This window comes from Planococcus citri, chromosome 3 (genome assembly GCF_950023065.1).
Source record: "Planococcus citri chromosome 3, ihPlaCitr1.1, whole genome shotgun sequence".
NCBI lineage: Eukaryota > Metazoa > Arthropoda > Insecta > Hemiptera > Pseudococcidae > Planococcus > Planococcus citri.
The window spans coordinates 50,077,406-50,093,661 of NC_088679.1; the positions used below are offsets into that span (position 1 = coordinate 50,077,406).

Consider the following 16,256-nt stretch of genomic DNA (forward strand, 5'->3'; position numbering starts at 1 on the left):
TTACTACGAATAAAATTTTTGAAAAAATTAATACGAGCAGGTATCTCGCATGCTAAAAAGATGTAAAACGAATAGCAAATTTATTCATCATGATGATATTTTTATTGGTTGTGGCGGAATAACAAATAGTACTTTTTATAGGAGACGACGCGAGGCGACGCGACGCGACGCGACGTCATCCTCTAAATGTTGGATAATTTATCTTATATAATTGAGAATAAACGTAATGATTTTGACATTTGTAAAGTACATGCTCATATAATATGATATAGAAAGTTCGAGAATCTCGGGTCGGAAGTACCTATAACGGTAATTAACTCGTAGCTTGTTAAGTGGCGCTTTTGATTAAAATTCAATTTCGGGTGGAAATTGAAACGTCGTAAAAGATTTCGGGGGTTAGTTGGAGAGTTTATAAAGTTTAACATTTCCGTGTTCTCGAAGGTTTTGGGAAATTATTTTTCTTATTTTTCATCGGTCACTAATGATTTATGTGAGCGAACGCATTGTATTATCGGCTTGACACGTCTTTAGCTGATTGATGAGGCTATTTTAAAGAATTCCCAAGTATCCGATGCCCGGATCTCGGTAGCGTGATTTAATTAATAATCGAAGAATTACCGCAACCTAAGAGAATTCTCGCGTCTACTAATAGCAAATTAATTCCCATTCTAATTACTACCATTAAACGTGTTTGTTGTGTAGGGTTTGTTTTCTACAAAAGTTCACGTATGATGGATTCTTCTTCTACATATGTGTTTTTTTTTGTCTCTCGGGTTGTAGGTAATATTAACAAAGTAAAGAAAATTTTCAATAATCAAGTCTCGACGTATTTTCAATTTTGCAGAGCGAGTTACTTTATGTACAAGTTGATAGCGTGAAATGAATATAGCTTGTGTTTGACATTTTATTACACTTGGTTCATTCTTCGTTATGGTTTACGGTGAATGTTAGGCCTTCTTAAGGCGTAAATCTTCCAACTTTAACGTCATAAGCATTTAACTTGGGGCGCTTGTTTTAAACGGTTAAAATTTTGTTTAAACATGCTACGTATATTTGATTTTACGAAATTTACCATATTATCTTTGTATTATTCGACGATGTCGTTGGTTGTGTTCTTTTTATCATACGTAATTGTGTTATAAAGAATACTTAGTGGGTTATTTTCATGCGAAATTAACGAACTTTTTTTTTTCATTTACAGATGCTGCTGCAAGCTCATGACGTAGCAGCTCAAGAAATTTACAGTGAAGATGCCATACGTGTTACTCCGCCACCACAGTTACCATATTTAAACGGCGGAGAAGAACTTGGAGCTGATTCGCCAAATGGCGACTGTGATGTAGAGAATGTTACCAGAGTGAGATTGGTTCAATTTCAAAAAAATACCGACGAACCAATGGTAAGTAAAACTTAATCAAACTTAAACGTATTATTATTAAAATTATTCAAGTCCCGCTGTAGTGTTTCGTTAATGGATCCAAATAATTTGTCTGGTAAATTGGTAATGCAACAACCTGAAGTACATATTAGCATTTAAGTAGGTTTGTGAGCTCTTAGAATTTACAGAGAATTGTATGCAAATTCCTTAATAATATTTTAAGAAGAATCAAGGAGCTGGATAAGTGATTTAAAACCCCCGATTAAAATGTCAGCCTTCTTGTGAATTTTTCAATGTGAAATCAAAACTTTTCATAATTATGGTTAAGAGTTGGAAATTACTCTTCAAAAATTTGAAAAAATTGTAGTGAAGACACTTCTAACTTTCTTATTTTTCAATAAATTGACTTTTAAAATAGGATCTCAGCAACCCTGGAGGTACAAGAATTCCCTCTCCCGCCAATTTTGATCAAAATTTTGAAAAATATGAGGCGCTGAGTTCAAATATCAATTTATTTTACCGACTTTTCTTAAGAAAAGTGGAGTACTGTATTTGTTGCGATGGTGGAAGTTGGGTCGGGGAGTGACTTTTCTTTACGTTTTGAGGGTCTGGGATCACGATACGACCATTCCCGAAAATTCAGGTTTCCTTATATAAGGTTTATATATATAGGTATTAGTATCCAGACATGTCAACTATTGAATGGGTTAATTTTACTATACAAGTGGACTGACCAACTTGTCAACTATAGTTGACAAGTCATGGGTTAATTTTACTATACAAGTCAACTATGAGTTTTCAGAAACTTCCACCAGAGCGCGCATGGCTTAGAAATCAAGGCGCGAGGACAAACGCAGGGTCTACAGTCAATTTGTAGTGAGTAGAATGTGATGTGCTGGTGGAGATGTATGCAAATACATCGATCCTGAGTGTACAGGACAACAAATTTGACTTGAAATTTTTCAGTATTTTATTGGCCTATGGAAAATTTGAAAACATCAAAATTTTTTATGCTGTTTAAGCTTTCTTTTGGTGTCTTAACTTTCTCAAAATTCAAATTACTTAGACTCCATTTTCAAAAATTTTCTTCAAAATTTAGCCTAAAAATCTGATTACTTTTTTCAAAACATAGATTTTTTTAATATTAGACTGAATCTGCAAATAAAATTTTAATAAGTGATTTAGAACAGAAATTATACCAATTTTAAAATTTTGTTCACTTTTCTGCATATATGCCAAGTATAGTTGACATGTCTGGTCACAAGCAAATATATATGTATATATACAGGCTTGCTACAGCTTATACAGGCCCGTTTCTGGAAATGACGTCGACTATCCGAGACCCGACGAGACGTTCCGAGGCCCGTTAGCGGGTCTCGGAACGTTTTCCTATTAAAAACTATATTTTCATGATGTACACACTTCAGGGATGCCATTGACAAATTTTTGTCTGGGACTCACAAAGTAGGTATCATACCTACAGTATATACAGCATACCTTACTTCACCCCACACAGAAACTTCATACTCGCGTCATTCCAGTAAAAATCACTCTTTGGAGATCGCACCAACGGCTCTAGACCAGGCTTGATAGCCGCTAGCAAGGCGCATGCGCGAACGAATTTACCAGGCACTCTTTAAAATTTTTCTAAGTGTCAAAGACGCAGGCCTCGGATCGTCAGTACGATGTACCGGGTCTCGGATAGTAAGCAAGTTCCATATACATATATATATAAGTTTTTTTTGGTTTTTTCGATATAACTCAAAAGCTGTAAACTTTTGGATCGTGGTGATAATTTTGGTTTGTAGGGACGGTAAAGGCCTAGTTGTATGCAAAGTTTCATCAAAATTGGTTCAGCCGTTTTCTAGATATTGAATTTTGAAAAATTGTGAAAAAAAAGTTTAAAGTTCAATAACCTCGAAAACTTTGAACTTTTGGAGCATGATGGTTATGTCAAAAAATCGGGCTTGTAACATAGTTATAAGATTATAAATTTGATCAAAATCGGTTCAGCCGTTCCTGAGAAATTTCATTTTTAATGAATTTTGTGCAAAGTCACCCTGCAAATTTTGTCGCTCGATAAACGCTGAAGCTGCGAACTTTTGAAACATGCTGATGATGACAAAATGTTAGGCAAGTATCCAACGGGTGAAAATTTAAATTTCATCAAAATCGGTTAAGCTGTTCTTGAGTAATTAATTTTTAAAGTTGATGATTTTTTCAATGTGCCATTTTACCAAATAAAATTATCGATTTTCGTATTATTTCGAAATTCGAATATTCGCGGATGAATTTTTGGAAATTCGAGTTCGACAAAAAATCGAGGATATTTTTATTGATACAATGTACGTTTAAACGATACGTTTATCGATCAATTTCACGAAAATAGAAATGAAAATTTATCGAATTTCTTATTTCAAATAGGTAGTCAACATGTATACCTTTTAAAATTGCATTTTGGAAAAGTACAACGGTGGACCTGTGGCGAAGGAGTTGGCTTGGTGAGCGGGTGGTACACGGTTCAAATCTTACCCCAGGAGCAAATTTTTTAAAAATTTTTTTTAACGATTTTTGACAGAAAATGTTGGAATTTATCGATTTTTTTATTTCGAATGTACGCGGATCAATTTTGGACTCGATAATTACTCGATATATTCGCGAATAATTAACCAAAAATTAATTAAATGGATTTTTGACAGAAAATGTTGAAATTTATCGATTTTCTTATTTCGAATTCGTTCCTGTATAATTTACCAAAAATTAATCGAATAATTCGATTCGTTCGCGAATGATTCATGAAAAATTAATACATGAATGATTCATTGGCAATTGATTAACAGACCCGTCAATTCGTTCGTGAACAATTCAACGAAAATAAATTGAATAAATCGAGTCGTTCGCGAATGATTCACGAAAAATAATTCAATGAATCGAGTCATTCGCGACTAATTTATCAACTATATTCTTTCGCGAATGATTTACTAACAATTGATAAATTCGTTCGTGAATGATTTACCAAAAATTAATCATATGAATTGATTCGTTCGCGAATAATTCACAAAAAATAATTCAATTCGTTCGTGAATGATTCACCAAAAATGGAGTGAATGAATCGATTCGTTCGCGAACGAGTCACTTATACGAATCTATTCGTTCGCGAATGATACATTAAAAATTGAGTGAATGAATCGATTCGTTCGTGAACGAGTCACTCATACGAATCAATTCGTTCGCGAATGATTCATCAAAAATTGAGTAAATGAATCGATTCGTTCGCGAACGAGTCACTTATACGAATCAATTCGTTCGCGAATGATTCAGTAACTATTGATTAACTCGTTCGCGAGTGATTCACCTAGAAATGAATCAATTTGTTCAATCCCCGATCGTTTGTAAATGATTCTATTCGATTGTAAACAAATCAATTGCTGTACAAGTGTTTAAAAAAAAAACGAATCAATTCGTTTGTAAAATATTTTTATTTAGAGAAAAGTCGGTATTCTCACGCTTAATGCGTGAGTGTTTTTTTTTCCCTCGAACCCTTCTAAATTTTCCCCTCCCGTTGAAGCTCGTAAACATGGTCAGCTTACACGACTTTTTTTCAATTCAAAAAACAAAATAATCACAACTTTTATTTTGGGAAGGAGGGGGAAAGTCAAATATTTTATCCTACCTTTTTTGGCAGGAGAAAATGTCTTTCAAATCATGCTAAAATGCATACTGATTGAAACAGTGATTGTCTCAAACACAGGTCTTAACTTGGGTCTGAACACACCCACTGATTGAAAGAGTGTCTGTTTCAAACGCAGGTCCTAACTTGGGTCTGAACACACCCTTTGATTGAAACGGCGTCTGTCTCAAACACTGATCCTAACTTGGGTCTGAAAACACCCACTGAATGAAATGGTGTCTGTCTCAACCACAGATCCATACTTGGGTCTGAAAACACCCACTGATTGAAATGGTGTCGGTCTCTGTGTCTTTTGAGATGACTTTGGGAAAGGAGGTTTGAATTAAAATACTTCTTTGAGTCGTATGTATGTACCTATTTTACCTTCTTCCCCTCTGGGTCTCTTAAATTTCAAACTCGAATTATGAAGCTTTTATATTTTCATTAAATAGGCTAATGCAATTTCAAGTACATATCTGTCCTTTCAATTCTTAAAGTTAGCGAACCAATTTACATTTGTTTTGGTAAATGTAATTTTACTCGGCGCTGTATTTCTAGGCAAATTATTCAGGACCATCAACAAGGTAGCCAGTGCATAATATAAGTCATTACCAGGGCTCGGATTTTTATGCTGGAGCATATTTTTTGTATGCATAGAGGATAGGGAATTTTTCAATTATCTCCACGATTCATGAAATTTCAAGTAAAATGAGCCTAATTCGTTAGAGCATATTTTGGCATATTTCACCATAAAAGCATATAAAAGCATATTTTGTCATTTTTTAGGGAATATTTTGCGTTTTTAGAGCATATTTTACGTTTTTAGCAGTTTTTAGGGAATATTTTGATCAATTTCAAATTTTTGCTTCAAATTAGCATTTGGCTATTTGTCATTTTCCCCCGCAAAATTTGTGAAACTGGCAGTAGCTCTCTTGTACCTACTTATTTTTTTTTGTTCATTTTATTTGTTTTTTATTCCTTTAATAATGGGATTAGAATTACCTTTTCGTGATTTTAAAATGCTCTGTTTTGCATTTTTGTTCGTGAATTCTTGGTATTGTACAACAATATTAGTAAAATCGTATAAGAATTAATTTTTCCTGTAAAACAATGCCCATATCGTTAGGGAATATTTTTACTTTTTAGAGCATATTTTGCAATTTTTAGGGAATATTTAAGCGCATATTTTGGGTTTTTTAGGGAAAGAATATCCGAGCCATGGTCATTACATTATGCTACGAATATTATGTCACGCCATGCATACTTTTTGCAACGACTTTTACCTAAATAAAATTGATGGAGGTAGTCATTCTGTGCATTTATTGATAACGAAATTTTTACCTATTCATGAAAATTCAGCTATCAAATCAAAATTTAATTTGAACTATTATATTACATTGCAAAGTTTTTGGTTCGCAAAAAATTCGAGATCAGCAAGTTACTCAAAACGTAGGTAAGTAAGATACGATAACTAAAAGTTGAAAGCAGAGTTGGCAATATTCGTCATTAATGTCATTAGCATTTTGATTTGATTTCAAATGGAAATAATTGCGGTTATATCATAATAAATTTTTTTGGTGGAGATGTAAAGGGAATTGCTGAAACGAAACTAAGGTATAAACCAAAAAATAACGCACGAAATGACTACCTATGCTACTGTGAAGGCTATCAAATGATGTTCCCAAAAGGTTTGCGAAATATGACGAATTTGAGAGGGTAAGCTTGAGCTACTAAAAGGTAAACTGGCGTCGTTGTTGTTGCATTATCAAGAGACTCCTGCTATAAAAAAATATCGAATACCTATACACTATACAGTCCCTTTGTTTTCGAAAAAAGTAAAAGTAACCTTAATAGATATTACTTGCAAAAAGATTTAGGGTCATTCTATGCCAAATCAGCCAAAATTTGTACGAAGGGTCGTCGATTTTTTTCATATTTTGCATGTAGGTAGAGGTCATAAAAAGATGAGAAATGAGGCAAACCGGAGGTCGCAACGATTTTTCGAAAAAAATCTATGCCCCTTCGTGCAAATTTTGACTGATTTGGTATGAAATGGTCTTGTAATGGAACTGGTGCAAGTGATCAGATTTTTGATGAACCTTTTTTTTTCTGCTTGCAGGGAATTACTTTAAAAATGACTGAAGACAATAAGTGTTTAGTAGCAAGGATAATGCATGGTGGCATGATCCATAGACAAGCAACTTTGCATGTAGGTGATGAAATCAAAGAAATTAATGGTATTCCAGTTGCTAATCAATCCGTCAGCGCACTGCAAAAAATTCTGGTGAGTTGAATTTATATTATATTGGTATTCTACATAATGTTGATTTTTCGAAGAAAATGAAAAAACACTATACGTGGACCGTACTGAAATACAGTGATTCCAGTAACTGGTGATTTCCTCAGTGAATTCAGTCGTAATTTCTTTAATCTGAAATAGATAATTTAATTATCATACAAAAAAAAATACGCAACGACGAGTCAGCAACTCTACATCTTTTTTTTTTGCCACCTACGTTATTACACGAGGTAAAGGATAAACCACCTACATTTACAAAACTTCGAAATAGCGTAAATACCTACTTCGCCGTTGAAATAGCATTTTGTTAGTAATGCGATGTGATATTTAGGTTTAAAACGTCTTTTTTCTTTCTCTATCTCTCTCTCTTTTTCTCGATTGGGAACTAAGCCGATGGAAATTTTTACGCGTTGATGTGGACCAGGCAGTGACGTAGTCGCGAGTTGAAAATCGTTTGAATCTTTCTCTTGGCGAAGTAGAATGGCTGAAAAATAATTGATTTTTGTATAGTTTTTATAACTGTACTGTGTCAGGAACCTTTAGGATCGAACATGATGTGGAAAAAATTCGTCGAATTAGACTTGGCTGCTTTCGTTCTAAATTTTTTTTTCACCTCTCTTAATAAATATAACACCTACGCGAGTTTGAATAAATACGTGGGCAGTTTTTATAATTCGAGCGAAGAACAAAGTTCGTCGAATTATTTCATTTTGTTTTTCAGTCTTTTGAAATAAAAAGTTAATCTTAAAATGAATAAATCTGCTAGTTTCACATTTTATGCCAAGAAAACTCTTCGAAGAATTGTACTTGAATGGTTTTTTTTCTCTGTACGATTTGCGAAGTGTTTTTGCGTTATTAGTGTTGAATTTTGTCAGGTATTTGGTGAGGTATAGAAATGAACGTTTTTTTTTGTTTTTTTTTACTAGTCCTCGAGAATAACTTTTTTTTCCTTGCGAAATTAAGCGACGAAAAATATGAAATTTTGAATTATTATAACAACTTGATAAGTAGTTGACTAGTTACTGCTTACTTTTATTTTTTCCCTGGATGGAGTAAACTTTTAGGTATCAAAATTCGTTCTCATTTTTCATCGAATGTTTGACATGTTTTAGTGTTTCTCATCGTGTTTTAAATGATGTTGTTTTTTAAAGAAAAATTTACCCAGCACAGTGAGACTAATTTCAAGTATCAGAATGGGAGTGATTTTTCTTTTCATTTTGAAACTCCTGAATTACTTGTAAGATGTCAGATTTAATAAGCGTAGGTATACTTACTTGAAACATCTTCGTACAAATTATTAAAAACTAAGAATAAGATGGATTATTTTTGAAATTGAATGAATAATTGGAAATTTTTATTGAAAAATATGTTGGTGGGTAGTTTCATAGTGATAATAAAATCGTTTGATTGCATTTAAAATTAGACAAAACCTTCTTCAAAGAAAAATTGTATCGAATATGAAACAAATCAAAATCATTTCATTTTTCAAATGATAACCTACTCGTATTACTCGTACGTTTCTTTATTTTTTGAATTTTGTTAACACGAAGATAAGTACCCCCCTTCACCCGAGAGTTGTCAGTTTAGCCCAATATTCCAGTAGGTAGTTCTTATACCTACCCATCCAGTGGTGGAAACCGATGGAAACTCATGAAAGACTTCAACGCCCATTATCTACTTAGTGAAAAACTGATCGAATTCAAGTGGAATTATGAGAAAATTAAAACTGTCCTAAAAACAGTTCGCCTGTTTTTTTAACGATTGCTCTTGATAAAATTGATTCTTCATTCGCGTTCGCGAGGATTTATATTTAATTTGAAATACGATACGAGGGTAAATGGTGAAAAATAAGGATGAAAATTTACCACGGTTACAGGTACCTGAAAATAGGTACCTTCGAAAACTCGGAAAATATTCCCTATAAAACTACACGATTGATTTTCGACAACTTGAATTTTCATTCCTGACAGGAGAATTAATTTTTAAAATGACGTTTCCAGAAATTCTATTCCGGCAAACTGCGTCGATCGCTTGAAAATATTTATAATAAACAGTTTTTGAAACGAAAAAAAGAACAAACAAATAAAAAAAACATTGTTATTGAAATGGATTTTGTAAAGTTTTTTTTTTCATTTTCCTATTTTCACCAAATATCACAACAGCAACGAAATTTTGCTAATTTTCAACGTTACGTATATTTTCTGTAGTCCCCAAAGCAATGGATGTGTTTTGGTTGCGAAGTATAACGAATTTGTATAAAATAAGAGCATGCATTTGTGATTCTGGCGAGTCAATTCGTTACAGTTAACATTGGAATAATTCACCAAACAGGCTCAGCAGTTCGAACGAGCATTTTATTCAATTATTTATCGCGCAATCTGCAGACGGATAGATATATGTCTTATAGGTACCTCTACCTACGTTTAATGTTACTAATTTCGAGGTTTTCAGCATGATAAAAACTTTCGCAATTTGATGAACTATTTCAAGCAGTATAATGCTATAATGAAAATAACTTTGGTATGAGATTGTTTCATTGTGTTAGGATGGGATAATGGAATATTACAATTTACATGTTCAATTGGAATCCTTTATGTGTATAGTTCGTATGTGATCTACCAAACGTTTACTAAATTGATTCCAGCTTACGTATTTACCATCACTAAGCGATTAAATAACCAAAAAAAAAATTGCGTTTTTAAATATAGTTTTGCTAAACTAAAAAGTGAAAAAAGTGCAAAATATTTACGTAGGTAGATACACGAATTTAGGTATTCAAACACTTGAAAGAGATGATAGTAAACGTTGTACACAATATTAAATTATTTCATTGTCGTTGAAAAGGACTAAGGGTATTTTTGGCGAACGTTTCGAATTTTCGAATATTATCAAATCTATTAAGTCTATGCGTTGGCAAACTGGCTAGAATTAACTTTCCGGACTTTACCGTCTGAAATCGAAAAGAAAGGAAAATGGCGAGAAAAAAGGTGGAAAAAAAAATAAAGAACAGCAAACCGAAAACGTAAAGTGTAAAAGAGCTGCTAAACACATTTGATCGCAGCTGTTGATAATGAGTATTTTATGTCAACGGAGATGTAATTTCGGCAAACCGTCGTGAAATTAAAGAAGAGAAAAAAAAGCTCAAGGCTTTTCGGCAAAAGTTTTTTTTTTTGTTTGGTTCGGTTCGGTTCACAATGAAAATTGTATACATTGTTTGGTCAAATACGACATTAACTTGGTGACATATTGGTTCAAGTTGAGATACTAAGCGAATATTCACCTTGGAAATGATTTTTATTACAAACGCTATTATCATTTCTGCTTCTTGTATTCCATTTCATCTAATTTAATAAGCGTGTTAGAAACTTTATTTGTGATAAACTTTTTCTAAAATTATACGTAGGCAATTCTGCTTGATATTATCGATTTTGTATTTGTTTACAGAGGGAAGCCCGTGGATCTGTTACTTTTAAAATTGTACCATCGTATAGAAGCGCTCCTCCTCCTTGTGAGGTACAAGTAAGCCATTTTGAAATATTTTTTTACATGCTTATCGTTCACACTAACTCATAATTTTTTCTTTATCAACGTATTTTTGAGCAAAAGCGAAAGAATTAACAAACTTACAAATTTGAATCACGCGCCAAAAAGTATACTTACTTACCTACTAAATTTACGATATTTGATCAAGCAAAGGAATTCTCTTAGCAATAAGTTATTTTCTTAACTAGGTAAGGCGAAGTCATATCGAAAGAATTGTTTCACTCGTGTTGGTGTATAATTGAAAGTATCCTGAGGTTTTTCTAGAAAATGGTGTAATATCGTCGCGTTGAATCAGCTCATTTATTTTATTCTCGTTTAAAAAGCCAAGCCAGGTGCACTGTTTTAACAGGATTTCTCGATTATTAACGAGTTTTCATATTGGTTTCCGTTTTCACTCCGATCGTTACAGGTAAATTTTGACGAATGGCGATTTAAATCAAAAATTTCCCGCCGTTGTTTTCTCTCACTCTCTTAAAGTTTTTTTCCTTGTTATTTTGGGCGTTATTTCTAATTTCAACCTCGAGCTCGAATGATAGAAGCAGTTTTAATGGCGAAAAACAAGGCGAAAAATTTTAATTTATGGCACCTGGTGCGTTAAATGTGTCAAAAATGACTTGCGAGGAGTTGGCTTTTTATTAACGTAACGTATCAAACGAATGCGACCAAATTCGTTAATAATTATACGATTTTCGAAGTCGATGTGGGTTTTGCTCCACTTTACCTACGAATACCTAACCCTTTTTTATATATTTGTTGAAAAGTAAATGATACGACGCGACGACGAAGTAGATTGGATAATCAAAACCTTTTCGTTTATCGTCTTTCAGTTTTACCAAACGTTTGCGTTTGTCTTTGTAGAATGTAGTTCTTGATATTTACCTACCTTCATATGTTTGATTTATCGATTTAATTTGATTTTTCCCCTTTACCGAGTGTAGCCCAATATTAACGCATTTTTTTGAAAACCGGACGGATTCAATTTCAGCTTGTTGATTGGATTAAAATTGCACTTGCGGATACCTACCGTTACGATTTTGAATATTTTTTTTTTTTTAGTGTGGAGAAAACCAGAAAAATTTATTGTTATGAAATGACCGTAAAAATTTAATATTCGTCAAACTTTTAAAAATTTTACTCTTTGGAGTGAACTGAAAGTTGGCTAAAGTACTCGTAAATTCGAAAAATCATGAATATTTTCAGTTTGAAATGTCAACCATGCTTTTCATGTGCTACGTGGTGGTAAAATTATTAACAATTATTAGGCTGCTGATAAAAATTTTACACGTTCTTGTTAGGTATTGATTTTCACTTCGAGAAATTACGAAAACAAGAAAAATTGAACGATAAAAAAATTCAAAACCTATATTAAAGGCAATAAAAAAAGTTTTTCTAAACCTTGTAATAAATTCAAGGCAGGTACCTATAGAATTTTTGTTACAATTTAGAAGACACCGAGTTGGGTTTAAAAAAAAATTGTTGTACATTTTTTTGGCATATGATTAAAATTAAGGCTTAAAAGTGGGCGAAGAGTTGATGGAACATGATTGATTGAGAGAAGAAAGAGCAGGCAAGCTAAGTAGAGGTATAATTTTCTCCTGTTCTGCAATTGATGAGAATAACTGTGCTAGGAAAAATTTTCCTCTAATTTTGTGATAACATGATTGAGAAGAACGAATTTTCAAAACGCGAATTCACCCAAAAGTAAGCAATTCGCAAATTTTCACAGCAACAGAATTTTCCATGATTTTTAAAGGAAAGCCATTGCAAAGTATGAGATATTAATTATTAATTACTAAATTCCGCACCCATTTATGAAATAATATGCACATGCTTACCTAAATAAAAACTGCATTATAGACATATCTACGTAAATGTGCTGTGTGATGTAAATATGATTAATATAAGAAAAATCTTCGCCCTTCTTTTCAAAAAAATACAGAAAAGAATAAAAGAGAGATGTTATAAATGTAGCAGTTTTTTTTATGTAACTCTACAAGCGGTGTTATTTGCAACGAATATGAAAAAGAATGGAATAAAATACCAACTTGATACGCATTCAACTTCGGTGTGTGTCATTTCGCTAGAACTAAATTATGGGTAAACGTTAAGCGTTTGATGAACATAAATGGAATGTATAAAGGGTAACATATTTTCATAACACGTGAACGAGAAATTTGTGTAGAGTAGTACGTAGTCTATGTGCAAATGTTTGGAAAGCACTGCTCCATTTCTGGTATGCTTTTTGACGCGTGTCTCATTTTTATCAAGTGTTAGAGTATATTTTGTCCAAGAATACGTAGGTAATGCTGAAGCTGGTACCGGGTGGACGATAAATACCTAAACACCAGTAACACAACCCAGAAAAAATTCTATTCGTGCTTCCACAAACAAAATGCTTAAATACGTTTTTAAAAACTGATACTATAGAGACGAATATTTTTTCACATGATAACTCATAAGCTTAAATTTGGTAATACAAATTTTCAAAATGACTTTTCTGCCTTTTAATTAGCCGTGTAATTATTTTAATGAAAATTGGAAATTCTGAATATTTCTGTGTTAAAATTTTTTTTGCGCACTTGCGGCAATGCTCTCCAGGTATTTATCGTTCACTCGGTACCTAGAATATAAGTCGAAAAATAACCACCTGTGATATCGGAGTTGATATAAGTACATGAATACAATATACATTCTACACTATTATGTATATTTTACTAGAGAAATATGTATAGAATTTATTTTATGTGAGCGCACACATCGCTTTTTTAATCTACCGGTGTGTAACTTTAATTTATCCTTCACGTTTGCAGTTGTTCAGGATTAAACCTGTACCTGTTATAGTAAGTGATCTTAATGTATGCGTAAAATGCATATAACTTCTTACTATTTTTATTCTTTTTTAGTAGAGTTGAAATTTCTTTGAAGGCTTATTTTTCTTATCTTGAAATACTTAGACACATAGTTGCTTACATTTTTTGTTTGGTATATTCACATTGGCCTAAGTTTTGCTTAGTTGAAACTTTTCACCTCTCTCCTAAGAAAATCGTGCCGGAAGCCTATTCAAGAAAAAACTTCCTGCAGTATTCAAGCTGTTTTGCTCTCCCAGTATAATAGTCCCCTGGTCCTCATTGTTGAAAAAATTTTTTAAAATGGAATAAATCAAAATCGGTGACATCCCCCCCCCCCCCGAAAATTATTTTTTTTATGACGAGATTTTTTCTCAATAATCCACTTTTCATGGAAAAACTTTCTTCGATTCCCAATAAATGTTGACCTTCCGTACATAAAGCCCCTAAAGTTGGAAAAAATAAAATGAATAAAAGAAACATTGAAGTCTGTGGGACATTTTTACCAATTTTATATTTTTGGTCAAAACCCATCTAAATAATGGATCTTACAGAAAACCTCCCTCGGTCCTCTCAAACAAAGTTGCTTCCTTTGTGTAGAGGTCCCCAAAATTGGAAAAATCAAAAAGAGTAAAGTTGTTATTTTTTTTTCAAATCTCAATCTCAGTGTCAGAATCAGAATTCTTTTAAATAAGTCCATTTTCGATAAGAAAAAAACCTTCCTAGGTTGGCTGCCGAAGCAATGGAAGAATGTAAAACGTAGTTTCGCACAATCACCATTATTTTTAAAATATTAATTGTATTCCGAGAACATTCAACTATAGCAATCAGTAAACATTCTCCACATATGGGATCTTTCTAAAGCATCGACGATTATAAACTGTAGGATACAATTCAATTTTGTTATTTCGAGTATTTTTCCGATGCTATATCGAGGAAAAAAGGTATTATCGTGGCTAATTGTTTACCATTACAAGGTTTCATTTCAGTGGTCTTTTTTGCCTCGAACGAGTAATTATTTTGCGTTGAATAGGTTTTGGAATGTGTTTTACGAGTTTTCATGCGAGTTTTATATTTTTATAGGCGCGTCGTACGTGATATGGTCTTTTTTTTTTTTTCTATTCGAGCATTTTCTCGTGGTAATATTTTAAGCATTAGTGGATCATTTTTAATGAAAACGAGCGTTTTGTTTTCTCGCCGTAACATTGTTAGTGTGTTAGTATGTCTGCGTCTGCGGATTTTTACATTCCATTAAGATTTAGGCTGGATAACGTTTTAAATGTTTCCATCGTCGAGATTGCAGATTCCACGACATTACACGGTGTTTCGGAAGTAATAAGGAACGTACTTTAACGTACTAATAAGTTACTATTTTCTCACTAATGAAATACGTGATTTGTCTGCTTTTTGTATGACGAGGGCTTAATAAATTTTTGAAATTTTGAAACATGTTTGCCGGAAAAGGTATGATATTATAAAAAGCAAATCATTTTAAAATTCGTAATTGTTCTCCTTTTTCTGTGATTTTTTAATTAGACTGGCGACGTTTAAAGAAAATCAATGGACTACTAACATCATACATGAAAAAAAAATACTACCAGTGAAGTCTAATTAGCTTTTGAGGGAAGTATTTGCTATGAAAAATAAAAATAAAACTTTTGAGCTTTCAAGAGAATTATTCGAAGAACTACCTATATAAAGCCTACGGGGGAGGGAGACTGACTGGTCTTCATTGATCAGAAATTTAAGGTTCAATCATTTTTAAATTTATTTTTATTCATATTTTTTGTGAAATATTTGCTTCGCTCAGAAAATCAATTTCCCCCTGAAAAATTCAATCTGCGGAAAAACCCTGGATACATAGTGAAATTTCTTTGCCATTTTTTTCTGTTATTAGATTTTTTAAAAATCCTCTTAGAGAGTCACCTATTCATGGGCCTCCTGAGGAATTCGAAAGGATGTGTGAGAGATTGAGAAAAAATGGAAGGAAATCACTTGAGTAATGATTAGGTAGACGCTCCTTGTAATCGAAAACTCGGTCTTTGAAAGATTGTTTTCTTACGAGGCTAAAGAAGTTTCTTTTCTTGCGAAACATACTGTATGCAATGGCAGTGTTTTCTTTTAATAACGTTGTGTGTGGCTTATTACTTGAATGTATGCGAAGATGTATTAATTTTGCTTAGTTTCGATTAAGTTTAACATCCAAGTTGTGGATGTATTTAACGGCCGCTTGATAAATTTCATTTTCGAGTTCCTACGTCGAAATATCATTCAAGTATATTTAAAAGATGTACCTACCTAATTTAAATGTTACAGATTATTACTTAGTATAACTTATTGAATTTTTAAATTGATTTTTTCTCTCGTTTCATTCAATTTAAATTAATTTCCAACTAAGCTCGTTGAATTATAAGACTGTCATTTCGAAGCTACTTTTTTTTAAATTATGAAAACTGAAGTTTTTATGTAGGTATCTACCTTCACATAATTGAAATGACTTTAAAGTGAAATTGTCACCTT

The 16,256-nt window shown here is 32.7% G+C and overlaps 1 protein-coding gene across 12 annotated transcripts in view; it reads left to right on the forward strand.

Annotated features, from left to right (window-relative positions):
• The window catches only part of CASK (peripheral plasma membrane protein CASK), a 94,644-nt gene that overhangs the window by 59,493 nt on the left and 18,895 nt on the right, over positions 1-16,256 (forward strand). For 4 of the 12 annotated variants that reach the window (XM_065355212.1, XM_065355220.1, XM_065355215.1 and 1 more), the window contains 4 exons: positions 1,202-1,399; positions 7,168-7,332; positions 10,792-10,866; positions 13,701-13,730. In XM_065355212.1, coding sequence (XP_065211284.1) covers positions 1,202-1,399; positions 7,168-7,332; positions 10,792-10,866; positions 13,701-13,730 — 468 coding nt within the window. The remainder of the gene's footprint in view (positions 1-1,201; positions 1,400-7,167; positions 7,333-10,791; positions 10,867-13,700; positions 13,731-16,256) is intronic. The other 8 variants (XM_065355213.1, XM_065355216.1, XM_065355223.1 and 5 more) reach the window with 3 other exon arrangements.